This window comes from Rhinoderma darwinii, chromosome 11 (assembly GCF_050947455.1).
Source record: "Rhinoderma darwinii isolate aRhiDar2 chromosome 11, aRhiDar2.hap1, whole genome shotgun sequence".
NCBI classification, from domain to species: Eukaryota; Metazoa; Chordata; class Amphibia; order Anura; family Rhinodermatidae; genus Rhinoderma; species Rhinoderma darwinii.
The window spans coordinates 57151196-57169489 of NC_134697.1; the positions used below are offsets into that span (position 1 = coordinate 57151196).

Below are 18294 nucleotides of genomic sequence, written 5' to 3' on the forward strand. Positions count from 1 at the left end.
GCTAGCGCCGATGCTTCAGTGGTCCCCACCGGTCTTTGTTTATTTTTATACATTGATTACATGCCATAAATCCACATGACCGCTGCAGCCAACCACTGCCTCAGCGGTCACACGCCGTACATGCTACCATCACTACTGGGGTCAGTGGTTGCCTGAGGCAGTTACGTGGATGTATGGCACGTTATCACTTCAAGACAAGAAAACAAGGACCAGTGGGGATAACAGGAGCATCTGTGCTGGAGCGGCAGGGGATTTAATAGGTGAGTAATGTTTGGTTTATTTAATCACATTTCCTACAGCTAGTTTCTTTTCTCATCGTCTCGCACGACCCTTTTAAGCATAATATCCAAAATTAATTCCGCCACCTTTCCGCAGCAGAATAGGGCATGCTACACATTTAAAAATCTGCAGCAAGCTGTAAAATCTGCCCAGATTTCTTTCACTGTGTAGCTAGCTGAAGAAAATCCGCCCAGTGTGAACATGCCCTTATGGTTCAGTGTTTGTAGTTAATTTTATTGCTATTCTGTATTTAGCAGAGTGGAAAAATAAAAACGTATTCTATAACATGTCGTAAAAGTGCCCCCTTTTTACAGTTATTTTGTGTATATATATATATATATATATATATATATATATATATATATATTTATATACACAAACAGAAAGAGAAATAAAGTGAGCATAATATAGACTTCTCGTTAAACTGTGTAACCTTAATATAATTTTATCCAAGATAAGAGACTTCATCGCCTTATAGGCTTTGGACTTTTCAGTTAGTCTCCTTTTTTCAGTTTTAAGTGCCACCAGTTCCTGCCACCTTAATCAGATTTAAGTGTGAAAAATCCCCCTGTCAGATTTTTACAGCGGGTCAGATTCAATCTGTAACAGTTACGATATGGAATTAGTTGGAGTTAATACTAGTAAATGAAAAGCACAAAACTATAAATATCAACTGTGGTCTCTCAGAATTTCATTTCAATTACAGGTTATATAACGTTACTGGCTAGGTTATAAAATAGATTGTAAAATTCTACCCATATACAATCATTGGCTCAACTTGTATCGATTTACATAAATAAAGAATCTGTACATGGAATCCATGTTGTCCATAGAAGATGCAAGAGTGGAAATCATGTACAAGGAAGAAAGTTGTGAATGAAATACCGACTTCTAATTTTCCAACTCTCTATTTAGTAAGGAAACATTTTGCAGAGATAAGGAACATTCTACTGAGGAATATAAAATATTCTCCTTTTAATCTTTCCAAAGATCTAAGGAAATGTACGGCCTAAGCAGTGGTATACATATAGCAGAGGGGCCTTCATAGCAAAAATCAAAATGGTGCCCTGCTGGTGCTGGTTTATACCGTACCGAAATTTGGGCACCTTACCGCAATGTTGTTTTAGCATTATACTGTATGATTGTGGAACTATACGGTAATCTATAAGGGGGAGGCAAAAATAGAAAGTGCCGCACAGGGCACCTAGCAACTTCAGGCTGGCCCTGCTTCCACCTCATGTAGACAACTCAACCTATTCTTGGAACTGGTAGTGGAGTAGATAGTAATATTTTTCATGTTGCTTTCTTACTATGTTTTTATTATTACTACTTAGTAATTGTACTTTTCCAGAGCATTAAAGTTTAACATTCCCTGCATGCTTTAATGACAACATTTAGAGGCTGTTATTGTGTTTTGTTGGACCACTTATCCATTAGTTGTGAAATCAATTCAAGATGTACGCTCTGCAAAACATAAATATTCCTTCAAGAAATGGTTACTGACTTTCCTTATGTTGACATTCCACTGCACACAATATCTCATTCTGCAGTCTGCAAGTTCCTAGAGAGATATCCAACATTGTCTATGGAGCCAAGTTTCTGTACCTCTCTATTGACAAGTCTGAATATATTAGACTGTGTCAAGAGAGTAATTTTTTTGATTTGTGGAGGAAAGTCTAAGAATTACTGTCAGGGGATAAATGCTAGCTACTGACTGACTGTATTTATTAAATTAGAAGAATGGTTGTGAACCCCTCTATTTGTATGTATGTATTTTAGATAATAAGTTAAAGCGACCCTCCTGTCCCATGACAAAATTATAAATGTGATGTGGTACATGGATTTATATTACCTGGTGCCCTCCAGTAGTGCCCCTCTGCTGTGGATCTACCGTGAGCAGCTCTGGCCATTCGGAGAACAGTGGGAGTCCCTCAGATCAGAAGTCTGAGAAGCGCTGCAGCCATGTTGGGACAACACAGAGAGCATCCCAAAGTGGCAGATCCACGGCAGAGGGGAGCAACTTGAGGGCACCAAGTAACATTACCCCATATACCCAGTCATATTTAAAACATTGTCATTAACCTTTTCTGTTTAGATAATATCTGTCTTTAACCCCTTCCCGACATTTGTTGTATGGATACATCATGGAAAGTTAGTGCTTCCCCCATTTTGCCGCATCCATACGACAAATGTTGTACACTGGCCCAGTAGCTCAAAAAATTTAGATTTTCACGGCCTACTTCCAATAATTTCTGCAAAAAACCTGTGCAGTCAAAATGTTCACTATACCTCAAGATAATTTCCTCAATGGGTGTAGTTTCCAGAATGCGGTCACTTGTGGGGGGTTTCCACTATTTTGTCCCCTCAGGGGCTTTGCAAATGCGACATGGCTTCCGCAAACCATTCGTGCTAAATTTGAGCACCAAAAGCCAAATGGCGCTCCTTCCATTCTAAGCCCTGCAGTGCGTCCAAATAGCCGTTTATGACCACATGTGGGGCCTTTATTTACACGGGAGAAATTTCTTTACAAATGTTGCAGTGCTTTTTTCCCTTTACTCCTCGTGGAAATTAGAAAAAATTAGGTAAACCTACATTCTCTTTGAAAAAATTTAGATTTTAATTTTCACGTCCTACTTCCAATAATTTCTGCAATAAACCTGTGGTGTCAAAATGCTCACTACACCCCTAGATAATTTCCTTGAGGGTTGTAGTTTCCCAAATGGGGTCTTTTTGGGTTGTATTTCCACTGTTTTGGCGCCGCAAGAGCCCTTTAAACCTGACATGGTGCCCAAAATATATTGTAATAAAAAGAAGGCCCCAAAATCTACTAGATGCTCCTTTGCTCCTGAGGCCGGTGCTTCAGTCCATTAGCATGCTAGGGCCATATGTGAGTTATTTCCTAAAACTTCAGAATGAGGGCAATAAATATTGAGTTGCATTTTTCTGGTAAAACTTTGTGTTACAGAAAAAAAAATGGATTAAAAATTAATTTCTGCAAAAAAAAAAAAAATGACATTTCTACATTTTACCTCTACTTTGCTTTAATTCCAGTGAAACATCTAAAGGGTTAAGAAACTTTCTAAATGCTGTTTTGAATACTTTGAGGGGTGACGTTTTTAAAATGGGTTGACTTTTTGGAGGTTTCTAATATATAAGGCCTTAACCCCTTCGCGCCATTTCATGTACAGTTACGTGATGGGAGATGGTCTTTTCGCGCATCTCCACGTAACTGTACGTGATGGAGATGAAGCTGGCTCAGGAGCTGAGCCAGCGACATCACCGCCGGGTGACAGCTGTATGTTACAGCTGGCACCCTGAGGTATCGGCCAGGACCGGAGCTAGAATCCGATCCGACCGATTAACCCCTCACATGCTGCGTTCAATAGAGATCGCAGCATGTGAGGAGTTTATAGCCACCGGCGCTCCAGCAACGTGATCGCTGGGTTGCCAGTGGCTGCAAAGGCGGTTGGAGGGCTAATGCTTACCTCCCGATCAGCCTGTAACGGAATCCTCCTATGCCACATCGTCGGCGGGGCCCAGGAGGCTTCCGGTACCATCAGCAAGATGGCGCCGGCTCAGCTTCCGGCTCAGAAGCTGAGCCGGCGTCATCAGCAGTGGGTGTCCGCTGTATGTTACAGCGGACACCCCGATCTATCGGCAGGAACCGGAGCTAGCTCCAATTCCTGCCATTAACCCCTTCAATGCAGCGATTCAATGCAATCGCTGCATCAAAGTGGTTTATATGCAATCGGCAGCCTTGCCATGCGATGGCAAGGCTGGCGACTGCTACTATGGCAACAGGATGCCTAACAATGGCTTCCTATCTGCCATTACGTTAGCCGATTAGGCCCCGCCCGGAGGCGGAGCCTGATCGGCTTGCTGTCAGTGAACAACTGACAATTCCAATACATTGCACTACATAGGTAGTGCAATGTATTAGAACATCAAACAAACAGTTGGACCTTCAAGTCCCCTAGTGGGACTAAAGAAAAGTGTAAATAAAAAGTGTAATAAAAGTAAAAATAAAAGTTGGAAAAAATACAATAAAAGTTTCAAATAATAACACAAAACACAATCGCCCTTTTTCCCTTATCAAGTCATTTATTATTGAAAAAAATAATAAAGCCATACATATTTGGTATCGCTGCGACCGTAACGACCTGAACTATAAAAATATTATGTTGTTATTTATTCCGCACAGTGAACGCCGTAAAAAAAAAACTAAAAAATACTGACATAATTGCTATTTTTTGGTCACTTTGTCTTCCAAAAATTGAAATAAAAAGTGATCAAAAAGTCGCATGTACCCAAAAATGGTACCTATAAAAACTATAACTCGTCTCGCTAAAAACAAGCCCTCATACAGCTCCGTCGATGAAAAATTTAAAACCGTTATGGTTCTCACAACTTGGCGACAGGAAAATACATTCTCTTTACAAAAGTTATTTTATTGTGCAAAAAGTTGCGAAACATAAAAAGTGCTATAAATTAGGTATTACCAGAATCGGACTAACCCGCAGAATAAAGCTAATATGTAATTTATAATGCGTGGTGAATGCTGTATAAAAAAAACTAAAAAAATATGCGAGAATTGCTGTTTTTTGGTCACCTGGCCTCCCAAAAAAAAAAGGATAACAAGTGATCAAAAAGTCGCATGTACCCCAAAATGGTACCAATAAAAACTACAGCTCGTCACACAAAAAAAAAAAAACAGCCCTCATACCACTATGTCTATGAAAAAGTAAAATTAGTCAAGGCACCAATAAGCCAGGAAATAAAAATATGCAGTTGTGCCGGCCCGAGGGGAACGTTTCTTCTGTTTCAAGTGGCGAATTATCAAGGCCCCTAAAATTAGGGAACCAGGAAGGGGAGGGCCCAAACATATCTGCTGGAAGTGAGGGCGCCTGTATTATACCAGGACAACACTTTCCCAGCAAAATTCCCCAAACTTCAAAGGTGCCGAGTGTGGACCAAAAGGGGAATAAGTAAAGACCATTTATTAGTGCGACACCGGCCTGTGCAGAAAGGATTGCTCCCCAGCATAACACACATCTATGGATTATTTTATTGGTTTTTTTTACCCCACTATACCACCTGACTATGCCCCTTATATACTCTGCCCGCCTTACATGTACCCCCACATTATAAACGGAAACACCAGTAAGACACAAAACTACTACAAGCAAAATCCACGCTCCAAAAGCCAAATGGCGCTACCTCCCTTCTGAACCCTACAGTGTGCCCAAACAGCAGTTTACGTCCATATATATGGCATCGCCATACCCGGGAGAACCCTTTTAACAATTTTTGGGGTGTGCGTCTCCAGTGGCACAAGCTGGGCGCCACATATTGGCATATCTATTGAAAAACCATTTTCATTCTGCAACATCGAGTGCACACCAATTTCTGCCAATCACTTGTGGTGTTAATATGCTCACTACACCCCTAAGTGAATACCTTGAGGGGTGTAGTTTCCAAAATGGGGTCACTTCTGGGGGGATCCACTATTTTGGTCCCACAGGGACTTTGCAAATGCGACATAGCGCCCAGAAACCAATCCAGCAAAATCTGTACTCCAATAGCCAAATGGCGCTCCTTCCCTTCTGAGCCCTACTCTGTGCCCAAACAGCAGTTTATGACCACATATGTGGTATTGCCGTACACAGGAGAAGTTGCTTTACAAGTGTTGGGGTGCTTTTTTTCATTTATTTGTTGAGAATATGAAACGTTTTCAGCTAAAACTACGTCTTATTGAAGAAAAAGGATTTTTTTTATTTTCACTGCCCAATTCTAATAAAATCTATGAAACACCTGTGGGGTCAAAATGCTCACTACACCCCTAGATGAATTCCTCAAGGGGTGTAGTTTTCTGAATCGAGTCACTTTTGGGGAGTTTCCACTGTACTGGCACCTTAGGAGCTTTGCAAAAGTGACATGGTGTCAAGAAACCAATCCAGCAAAATCTGTTCTCCAAAAGCCAAATGGCACTCCTTCTCTTCTGATCCTTGCCGTATGCCCAAACAGCCGTTTATGACCACAAAGTGGGTATTGCCGTACTCCAGAGAAGTTGCTTTACAAATGTTGGGGTTCTTTTATTCCTTTATTTGTTGAGAAAATGAAAAATTTTGAGCTAAAGCTACGTCTTATTGGAAAAAAAATGATTTTTTTTATCTTCACTGCCCAATTCTAATAAAATCTATGAAACCCCTGTGGGTTCAAAATGCTCACTACACCCCTAGATGGATTCTTCAAGGGGTTTAGTTTCCTAAATGGAGTCACTTTTTTGGTGTTTTCACTGTTTTGGTCCCTTAGGGGCTTTGCAAATGCGACGTGGTCTCCGCAAACCATTCCTGCTAAATTTGAGCTCCAAAAGACAAATGGCGCTCTTTCCCTTCTAAGCTCCGCCGTGTGTCCAAACAGCCGTTTATGACCACATGCGGGGTATTGTTTTACTCGGGAGAAATTGCTTTACAAAAGTAGTGGTGCATTTTCTCCTTTTAGTCCTTGTGGAAAATGCACATTTTTTGCAAAATTTTGGTGTTTTCACTATTAAATACTAAATGCCTCGAGCAAATTTTGCCAGTAACATAAAGTCCAATGTGTCACGAGAAAACCATCTCACAATCACTTGGATACGTAAAAGCATTCTGAAGTTATTACCACATAAAGTGAAACATGTCCGATTTGAAAAATGAGGCTCTCTCAGGAAGGTCAGGAAGTGGCCAAAGAGGGAAGGGGTTAAATACAGTCAATGACACAATCCCCTTAATCATGCATATCTATAAATTGTTTTTAAATTGGTATAATAATATAAAAATGTTTGTATATTTTCAATACATATTTTCTGTTTTTTGTTTTCTGGACAACAGTACCTACTCTCATGTTTATAGATGTTATAGGGTCTGTCATCATGACAGATTTGCTTTAATTATAGTTTTTTTTATTCTTCTAAAATGTTGTTCTATAGGCAGCAATTGGTATAGGGTCCAACTATAAAATATAACATAATAATAAATCTTCCATTTGATATATTAAGAATAATTGAATCCATGTTTAACTCAATAGTATTCATGGTATCCATGCAACTCAACAAGATTATCTAGATTTATGAATTTTCAGACTAACATAGAGAAGAAAATACCATTAAAAATAAACCAACAATTATGTTCTCCAAAATTAATAACAATTTTGATGGATTCGGAATATTCCAAAATACCAGAAATTATGTTTTCCAGACCAGAATATCTTCAGTCATGAGTGGACATGACTAATTCCTATAATAGATGCTCTTAACCCTTTAAGGACCAAGGGTCATCGATGCCTCAATTACCAGGCCTAAATTTAGAGTTTTGGCATTCACTCTTTTACACGGTCATAACTTTTCAACTACTGTACTTTGGATAACATAGCTATTTTTGTATTTTTTTTGTTTTGTTTTTTTTTTAGCTAACTAACCTACTATCCTGCCTGCCTATTCTAACTCTAAGGGGCACAGGGTATACAAAGTATATACTTTCCATATAATTTGTAAATGTGTGTGTGGAGATATATATATACACACACACACACACACACACACACACACACACATATATATATACATATATATATATACATACACACACACAAATATATATACATATATATATACATACACACACACACACACACATACACACACACACATATATATATATATATATATATATATATATATATATTTATTTATACATATATATACAGTGAAGGAAATTTTGTAAGTTTGCCCACTGTTAAAGACATGAACAGTCTAGAATTTTTAGGCTAGGTTAATTTTACCAGTGAGAGATAGATTATATTTTTTTAAAAAAACAGAAAATCACATAGTCAAAATTATATATATTTATTTGCATTGTGCACAGAGAAATAAGTATTTGATCCCCTACCAACCATTAAGAGTTCAGCCTCCTCCAGACCAGTTACACGCTCCAAATCAACTTGGTGCCTGCATTAAAGACAGCTGTCTTAAATGGTCACCTGTATAAAAGACTCCTGTCCACAGACTCAATTAATCAGTCTGACTCTAACCTCTACAACATGGGCAAGACCAAAGAGCTTTCTAAGGATGTCAGGGACAAGATCATAGACCTGCACAAGGCTGGAATGGGCTACAAAACCATAAGTAAGACGCTGAGTGAGAAGGAGACAACTGTTGGTGCAATAGTAAGAAAATGGAAGACATACAAAATGACTGTCAATCGACATCGATCTGGGGCTCCATGCAAAATCTCACCTCGTGGGGTATCCTTGATCCTGAGGAAGGTGAGAGCTCAGCCGAAAACTACACGGGGGGAACTTGTTAATGATCTCAAGGCAGCTAGGACCACAGTCACCAAGAAAACCATTGGTAACACATTACGCCGTAATGAATTAAAATCCTGCAGTGCCCGCAAGGTCCCCCTGCTCAAGAAGGCACATGTACAGGCCCGTCTGAAGTTTGCAAATGAACATCTGGATGATTCTGAGAGTGATTGGGAGAAAGTGCTGTGGTCAGATGAGACAAAAATTTAGCTCTTTGGCATTAACTCAACTCGCCGTGTTTGGAGGAAGAGAAATGCTGCCTATGACCCAAAGAACACCATCCCCACTGTCAAGCATGGAGGTGGAAACATTATGTTTTGGGGTGTTTCTCTGCTAAGGGCACAGGACTACTTCACCGCATCAATGGGAGAATGGATGGAGCCATGTACCGTCAAATCCTGAGTGACAACCTACTTCCCTCCACCAGGACATTAAAAATGGCTCGTGGCTGGGTCTTCCAGCACGACAATGACCCGAAACATACAGCCAAGGCAACAAAGGAGTGGCTGAAAAAGAAGCACATTAAGGTCATGGAGTGGCCTAGCCAGTCTCTAGACCTTAATCCCATCGAAAACTTATGGAGGGAGCTGAAGATCTGAGTTATCAAGCGACAGCCTCGAAATCTTAATGATTTACAGATGATCTGCAAAGAGGAGTGGGCCAAAATTCCACCTAACATGTGTGCAAAGCTCATCATCAACTACAAAAAACGTCTGACTGCTGTGCTTGCCAACAAGGGTTTTGCCACCAAGTATTAAGTCTTGTTTGCCAAAGGGATGAAATACTTATTTCTCTGTGCACAATGCAAATAAATATATATAATTTTGACAATGTGATTTTTTTTTTTAGATATAATCTATCTATCTCTCACTGGTAAAATTAACCTACCCTAAAAATTCTAGACTGTTCATGTCTTTGACTGTGGGCAAACTTACAAAATCAGCAAGGGATCAAATACTTATTTCCTTCACTGTATATATATATATATATATATATATATATATATACACACACACATACATACACACACACACACACATTCATACAGTAAAATATATATATGTGTGTATATATATATATATACATACATACATACATACATACATACATACATACATACATACATACATACATACACACATACATACACACACACACACACACACAATTTGTTCACTCCTGCAATTCTCTCAATCAGTCTCCTTCTATCTGACACCTGTGAAGGAGGCTGAGAGGAGAGGACAAGCGCGAGACGTTTGTTTTATAAATTGGTTTGGCTATCAGTGAGCAGATGGCTGGGGTGCCGGGGACACTGAAATTGTCCGTGTCAGAGCGCTCTCCTCAGCGCTATGCTGGCACGAACACGGAACTGTAGATTCACGCCCTGGCTGCATGGGGCATATGCGGCTAGGACGTGAATCTACATATTAGCGACGGCAAGGAGTTAAAGAGGTCTTATGATCAAGACAATACATTTTTATAAGCCTACATATGTGAATATCACAATAGACATTCCCCCACTTGTAATTCCCCTCTATAAGCCAGAACACAGATGCGCTGAAAAGAGCATTTCCCACTCTGGAGGGCTCTGTGTGTCTATGTATTACCATGGTCACCCAATGAGCATCATGTAAAACTACATTTATCCTGCAGTACTCATAGGAAAAACCATAAAGAAGTATACTTGTAGTGCATAAGAAGTAATCGTATGACATTTTAGGTCTAAACAATATCAAGTTCCACAACAGCTTGCTTCATCTATACTTGAATGAGTGGCATTCATATTTACTATGTTTTAGAGTGAATGGTGATGGTTATTTTAGCAGACTACAACCATCAATATTGTGCTCTGAGCAGCAATAAGAACACTTTATTATTGCCTATAACTGATATCCTCTCTGGGAAAATGTAACCTGCAGGCGTTTTTCTCATCAAGAGACAAAAGGTTATTTCATTTCAGTTTCTTGGAGGATAGAGGTTCCTTCTGGGAAAGTCTATCAATTCTTACAGCAAGCAGATAAGAGGCTGGGCAAAATGAACAGTGGTGGATTTGTTAAAATATTCTATGTCTTATATAGCTACCCGTTACCTTACGGTATAATTTAAGACTAAAGTTAATTATAGTTTGTTGAGGATGTTTTTCTAAAGAAAGAAAAAAAAAAAAACTTTTTTGGACAGTGTGGAGTACAGTAACTAAAGTTGGGTGGGCTTCATAAACCAACAATATTGGACCAGTTAAATAAAATCTCTGCAAGTTTCATTGTCTCAAATCAAATATTAGCTTGATGGTGGACTTGGTAGGTCAGAACTGAGAGCAGCTTCAAAGGGTGACACCAACTATGGAGACTTCTGTCTAACCATATATTGCAATTTATTTGAATAAGCGCTATGTAATACCCCATTTCCCCTGTAGTGGGTGGTGAGTTCATTTCCACCCCTGAGCTCAGGTACTACTGCGATCAGATGATCACCTGTGAGTCCTTACTTAGAGAAGGGAATGTTAAGGTGGGAAAATTGTTTTAAGAATATTTCCATTTTTGAAAAACATGTAGAACTTTTGAACACTCTGAGGAATTACCCTCATGTACTGAACTTTTAGCCTGCATTGCAGGTTAAGAATATCTGAAGGTGAACAGTTTTATATTTATATCTTTCGTGTTAAGCCTTTACCGAGATTATTTAGTTGTAGCAGTTTTTTTCAGTGAGTTGGCAATAATGTAAATCGCTTCTTTCGAACTTAACATGATATACCACAAGATTTTTCTAACTTTCTACTAACTTTCCAGTTAGGCCTCAGTAAAGTTTGCAGAAGTCTGTTAAAACAAGTGATAAAAAGAGGAAGGGCAGAAGGGTTGTATATTTATGTATCTATGGAGACTCTTCAAACAGTCTGCCCTCTGATATATGTTTCTTTATTTGGCGTTAACATCTTTCGAGGCAGCTTCATCCTTCATCCACCAGGAGCACAATTGGAACTATGTTCTAGGAATGAAAAGGCAAAGTCAGTGGGATATGCGATACCTTGATCCAGAAGAATGGGGATTCCATATTGCTAGATGTCCTCTCTCTCTTCCTTACAGTTCATAGGTTTTAACACTTTCAGTGCCGAAACGGATTAAAAGGCTTGATAATATATTATTTTTTTTAACTACATTTACAAAGAAACATTGTTTCAGGTTTTTTTTATGCTTTAAATTTTCTGTTAACATATACTGTATGTGTGAAAACTGTAAAATTATCCTGTAAGCGACGAAATCATTTTTTTTGTTTCAGGTAGATGAAATTTACCACGATGAATCGCTGGGGGTCCATGTCAACATAGTGTTGGTCCGAATGATTATGGTAGGATACAGGCAGGTAAGGAATCATGAAAATGCTGTTTAGCTCTTGGTACTTGTCAGCTGGCCTTATAGTATACATGGAACATGCTTAGGAATTATTTGAAATTATTTTATTGTAAGCAAGAGAAAATTGTAGGAAAAAATTGTCATCGCCAGAGTCATATTGAACAAATCCATTCTTTTAATAGAAGCGTGACATACTGTATATTTTACCGTATTAATATTGTCTCTGTAGTTTTGCCTATTAGCTAAGGTTTTCAATGTGGATCATTGTCAAAATAGAGGGAATTTTTAGACTTTAGCTTCTCTATCCTTCATGTGGGGAAATTATTGTTAATATAAGATTAATCCATCTTGTAGTGGCCAGTTTAAACATTAGTATAGCAAAACTGATGTTAGCTGGTTATTAAAATAAATGTTTTACATGAAGCTGGGTAACAATAATAAGGGTTTATGCACATGATCGTAACGGCTTTGTACAAACTTCGAGTTGTATAGAGATTTACACTTTTATGGGCTTATACTGTAGCCATGTACACCCCTGATTTTATATGGAGACATGCCGATTCCGTTTTTTTTTCCTCTGGGATTCGGTAAAATTTTGCCATACGCCTTTGTACACCGTTTTGCTCCGCTATACTCCCCTTAAAAGCATTGCTATTAGGGATAATTCCATAATACTGCAGTGTACAGAAGCCCACATAGTGGCACACGGAGTTCCTACGGCTCCACAAGATATATCAGTATGATCTCCATGTGGCCCCATACAGCCTTCATGGCACGAGGTATAAAACAGAAAATCCTCAATCATTCATGTTCACTCTCTAGCTCCTTGATTGAATCCCTTTTCAATGGTCCTTAAAACTGTTTAGCAAAGAATTAAAACGCTCGAACAAGTAGACCAAGTATTAACAATTAAAATAATAAAAGAATGTCGTCCATTAACTATTTATGATGTTTGCATGGATGCTGAAATATGCGGTAACATTTTCATGTTTCCTTTTTAGTCTATTAGTCTCATAGAACGTGGGAATCCATCTAGGAGTCTTGAACAAGTGTGTCGCTGGGCCCATTCCCAGCAGCGATCAGATCCAGATCATGCAGAACATCACGATCATGCAGTGTTTCTCACCAGGCAAGATTTTGGTCCTGCAGGTATGCAAGGTACTGTATATTGTATGATGTCAACCAGGTATGTGCATCAAGCTGGTTGGTGCTGACCCCAAAAGGAGTCTCTGCCTATAGAAATTTGACTTGTGGTTTGGTGCAATACATAAACATTGTCGGTAGTAGTAGTCATTGTGGAGATTTACAAATCAAAATACGCCAGATTTCTGGCACAAATTGCACCAACAAACTGGTCACATGGCATGCGCCAAATGTATTATATGTTTTAGGCACTTCTTTCACCTTCCTAGACAGGGTCTTGAAAAAGGGGCGCTAGCAAAATATTTATACGCCAGTCAAGAGGTTGTGGAAGGAAAAGAAAAGTGTCCTGCATGTCTAGAAAGAGTTTTAATACAGCGTGAACCATTGAGATTAATTTTGGAAACGTTTGTGCCTGCCTGTCTAGCTTTATCCTGTCTATCTTTAAGGCAGTATTAAGAAATCGGCCACCATGAAGAAGACCGTTGTAGGCCAGTAACTATCTCATGTGAATGGCCAGCTTTAGTTTAGGAGGTTATTGGTTAAATGTAAATTTACAACTAGCGTGATGAGTAACTGGGAGTTAAAAGGAAAGCTTAAACAAATAAAGTAATAAACAAGTGAATAAAAATGAAGAGATACAATATGTCATAACATCTTCCCACCAACAATATATTATTTTATGTGCTTCCCCAACTCACTATGATAATTTACTTAACCTTTAACCGGCAAACTGTTGTGCTGGTCTATGGTAAAAAACATCCCACATTCCAAAAATTGCTTGCTAGTTCAAAGGTCATGACTTTATTTGGGCTAATAGGAAAGTTATCACTTGTTTGCTGCTTCTGAATGCTAACTCCTAAATTGTCATTGCTTTAAATTTTAACACCATGAAACAGTCTGTAACCGTCTTGGTTTGCAGAGCACTCTTCTCTGCAAGGTGCTGATGACGGTAGCATCTTTAGGGTTAAGAAGTGAATGCACTACCTAGTGTATACACTTATATTTCATTGTGTTTCTAGCTGATCTAAGGAAATCAAAACATCAAGCAATACTATATATCAGCCTAACTAATCAATATGGGACACGCACACAAATATATATTAGATCTCTGGGGTTTCTAACTGTTGTATATAGAAAAGATGATCATACAGTTGAAAGTGTTGATCTTAATTGTTTGTCTTGTCTAAGTGGTGAAATTCATTATATCTATCCACAGTTAAAGAGGTTTTCCGAGAGCCAAAAGAAAGTTAGGTAAAGGCAGGGAATGTGACAAAATAACAAAATAAACATTACTCACCTGGTATACCCCAGCTGCTCCAGCGCTGCCACTCTGATGGTCTTGCCAGTCTTTGTTAGCTTTCCTGTAGTGAGGATGTGCCGCCTATCCGCACATGACCACCGCATCACCGCTGAGGCCACTGAATGACTAAAGTGGTCACATGCAGGTAGTCGAAATGTGAACTGGCTGGACCGTCATAGGGGCAACGCTGGAGCGGCAGTATATATACCAGGCGTGTAATGTTTGTTTTGCTATTTTATCACATTCCATGCCTTTAGCCAATATTTCACTCATATGAACGCCGCCAACATATTAATAAAATAATAAAATAAAAGTTGGAGAGTTAAGTGCAAATGATATAAGCATCTATCAAAAAAGGTTGTCACGGTCATCGAGCATTGCAGCATGGCTATGTCTACTGTACGAGTCAACTAATCAATAAGTTAAGGCATAGTCACAAGGCTCAAGACATGAACTGGACTTATTTGTTCTTTTTGCCAATTAACCTTTTAGAATAAAGACCTGTTATATATTCGGCTCACAGCTGAAACTTAGATGCTTCCACAATTAGTAACGTATTTTTGTCTCCTGGCCAAGAGTCTCTCTCTTTTTCTAACACTAATGTATTCTTGGCACATGAAGCTGGGATGATCTAACTGTTAAGAATGCCAGTGTTGCATTGGCTTCTGCCCAACTGTGCAACCAGTTTAGTATTTTAGTATTGCATTTGTCTCTATTTAATCCTGTGACCAAGTTAAGAGTCATTCAGTACAAATTAACTCCTAGCATAATTTATATTGTGACAGAGGTATTAAACCATTGCTGTTCAGGAGTACACGCTGACCCAAAGGAGCTCTACTAAACACACCCTAGCTGCATTCATTGCTTGATATGATATATGTCAAAGGCGTAGTCCATAATGTATAGAACGTTTCATCCTAGAGTAAAGGTCCTGTTAATATGACTACAGATGACACATGTGTGAAAATGAGTGCTGGGAAAATCATACATTTCAACTCTACCGGAATGTCCAGGAGACTCTAGAAAAAAGGGGAGACCTCCTTAACCCCTTAACGCTCCATGACCTACTATTAGGTCATGCTAACTGTAGCGTTCGCGCTCAGTGACCTAATAGTAGGTCATGGAGTAAACACGGCGCCGTTCGCGCGGGGCGCGTTCATGAGCTGTGATAGCTGCTGTTTCCGACAGCAGACTATCACTGCTCAATGTGCCGGGACCGATCGCGGAGCTCCCCCGCCGATTAACCCCTCAGAAGCCGCGTTCAATAGCGATCGCGGCTTCTTAGGGGTTAATCCGCCATCGCCGGCCTGCTACACGATAGCGGCCGGCGATGGTGACTATGGCAACCGGACACCAAACAATGGCGTCCGGCTATGCCATAGACGGAAGCCTAGTGGGTCCTGACAACGTCAGGACCCACTATGCTTGCTGTCAGTGAGTAGCTGACAGCTCTAATACACTGCACTACGCATGTAGTGCAGTGTATTAGAATAGCGATCAGGGCCTCCTACCCTCAAGTCCCCTAATGGGACAAAGTAATAAAGTAAAAAAAAAGTTAAAAAAAGATGTGTAAAAATAAGAAAATAAAAGTTTTAAAAGTAATAAAAGTAAAAGTCCCCCTTTTTCCCTTATCAGTCATTTATTATTAATAAAAATATATAAACAAACAAACTATACATAATTGGTATCGCCGCGTCCACAACGGCCTGAACTACAAAATTATTTTGTTATTTATCCCGCACGGTGAACGCCGTAAAAAAAAATATTAATAAACCGTACCACAATCACAATTGTTTGGTCACTTCACCTCCCAAAAAATGGAATAAAAAGAGATCAAAAACTCGCATGTACCTAAAAATGGTAATGATTGAAACTACAGTTCGTTACACAAAAAATAAGTCCTCGCACGGCTTTATTGATTGAAAAATAAAAACGTTCTGGCTCTTAGAATAAGGTAACACAAAAAGTGAATGATTGTTTACAAAACGTATTTTATTGTGCAAACGCCATAAGACATAAAAAAAAAACTATAAACATCTGGTATCGACGTGATCGTATCGCCCCGCAGAATAAAGTGAATATATCATTTATAGCGCACGGTGAACGCTGTAAAAAAAAAAGTATACAAAAACAATAGTAGAATTGCTGTTTATTAGTCACCACGCCACCTAAAAATGGAATAAAAACTGATCAAAAAGCCGCATGCATGACATGAAAACTGCAATGGATTCCTCAAGGGGTCTAGTTTCCAAATTGGGGTCACTTTTGGGGGGTTTCCAATGTTTTGGCACCACAAGACCTCTTCAAACCGGACATGGTGCCTAATAAAAAGAGGGCTCAAAATCCGCTAGGTGCTCCTTTGCTTCGGAGGCCGGTGCTTCAGTCCATTACCGCCCGAGGGCAACATGTGGGATATTTCTCTAAACTGCAGAATCTGGGCAATACGTATTAAGTTGCGTTTCTCTGATAAATCCTTTTGTGTTATAAAAAAAATGGTATAAAAAGAGTAAATTTCACCTCTACTTTGCTCTAAATTTCTGTGAAACACCTAAAGGGTTCATAAACTTTCTAAATGCTGTTGTGAATACTTTGAGGGGTCTAGTTTCTAAAATGGGGTGTTTGATAGGGGTTTCTAATATATGGGCCCCTCAAAGCAACTTCAGAAATGAACTGGAACCTAAAAAAAGAAATAAATGAGGCAATACTTCGCTTCTTACATTATACTGATAATGAGCCGTGCCCACCCCGAGATTACCCCAGTTTTGACCGTTTGTATAAACGGAGACCCCTATTAGACCGTTTCAGTGCCCGGTTTTCCCAAGCATACACCCCCGAGAAGTGTTTTTCTATTGATGAGTCCCTGGTACATTTTAAAGGGAGGGTTCAATTCCGCCAGTACCTGCCAGGTAAGAGGGCAAGGTATGGCGTGAAATTGTATAAGCTGTGCGAGAGTGCATCAGGGTATACCTACAGATTTAGGATATATGAAGGAAAGGCCACCCCCAAACCAGACTGCATCCTGGACTACAATAGGTACATGGGAGGGATGGACTTGTCAAATCAAGTCCTGAAGCCCTACAGTGCCATGCGGTGTGGTATAAGAAGCTGGCCGGGCACATCATACAGATGGCTTTGTACAATGCGTACGTGCTACGTCGATGTGCAGGCCAGAGGGGAACTTTCCTGGAATTTCAAGATCTAATCTTTAGGGACCAGGAAGTGGGGGCACCCAGTACTTCTGGAAGCGAGGCCACACGCATCGTACCAGGGCAACACTTTCCAGGAGAAGTTCCCCAAACCGGTGGAAAGGGAAAGAGTCAAAAGAGGTGCAGAGTCTGCTATAAGAGGGGGATAAGGAAGAACACAATATACCAATGTGACACGTGTCCCGAAAAACCAGGGCTCTGTATAAAAGATTGTTTTAAAATGTATCATACATCCCTTGATTTTTAATTTACCCTGATGCACTCCGCACAGCTTACCCCCCTCATCTTTCCCTTCTGAGCCCTGCCGTATGCCCAGGCAGCTGATAACAGCCACATGTAGGGTATTGCCGTACCCAGGAGAACCCACATTACAATTTAAGGGGTGTATATCTCCGGTGGTGCATGCTGGGCACACTATATTGGACACTGAAATGGCATATATATATATTAAATTGCAAATCTCACACTGCACCATCTGCTGCGCATTATCTTTTACACAGTACCTGTGGGGTCAAAATGCTCACTACACCTCTAGATGAATGTCTTAAGGGGTGTAGTTTTTAAAATGGGGTCACTTCTCGGGGGTTTCAACTGTACTGGTACCTCAGGGGCTTCTGCATACATGACTTAGCACCAGAAAAGCTCCAGTAGGCCAAATGGTGGTCCTTTTCTTCTGAGC

The 18294-nt window shown here is 39.7% G+C and overlaps 1 protein-coding gene across 1 annotated transcript in view; it reads left to right on the top strand.

The window, feature by feature from the left end:
• The window catches only part of ADAMTS14 (ADAM metallopeptidase with thrombospondin type 1 motif 14), a 118403-nt gene that overhangs the window by 46302 nt on the left and 53807 nt on the right, over window positions 1-18294 (top strand). Inside the window, exons 5-6 of the mRNA XM_075842728.1 lie at window positions 11893-11976; window positions 12968-13124. Coding sequence (XP_075698843.1) covers window positions 11893-11976; window positions 12968-13124 — 241 coding nt within the window. The remainder of the gene's footprint in view (window positions 1-11892; window positions 11977-12967; window positions 13125-18294) is intronic.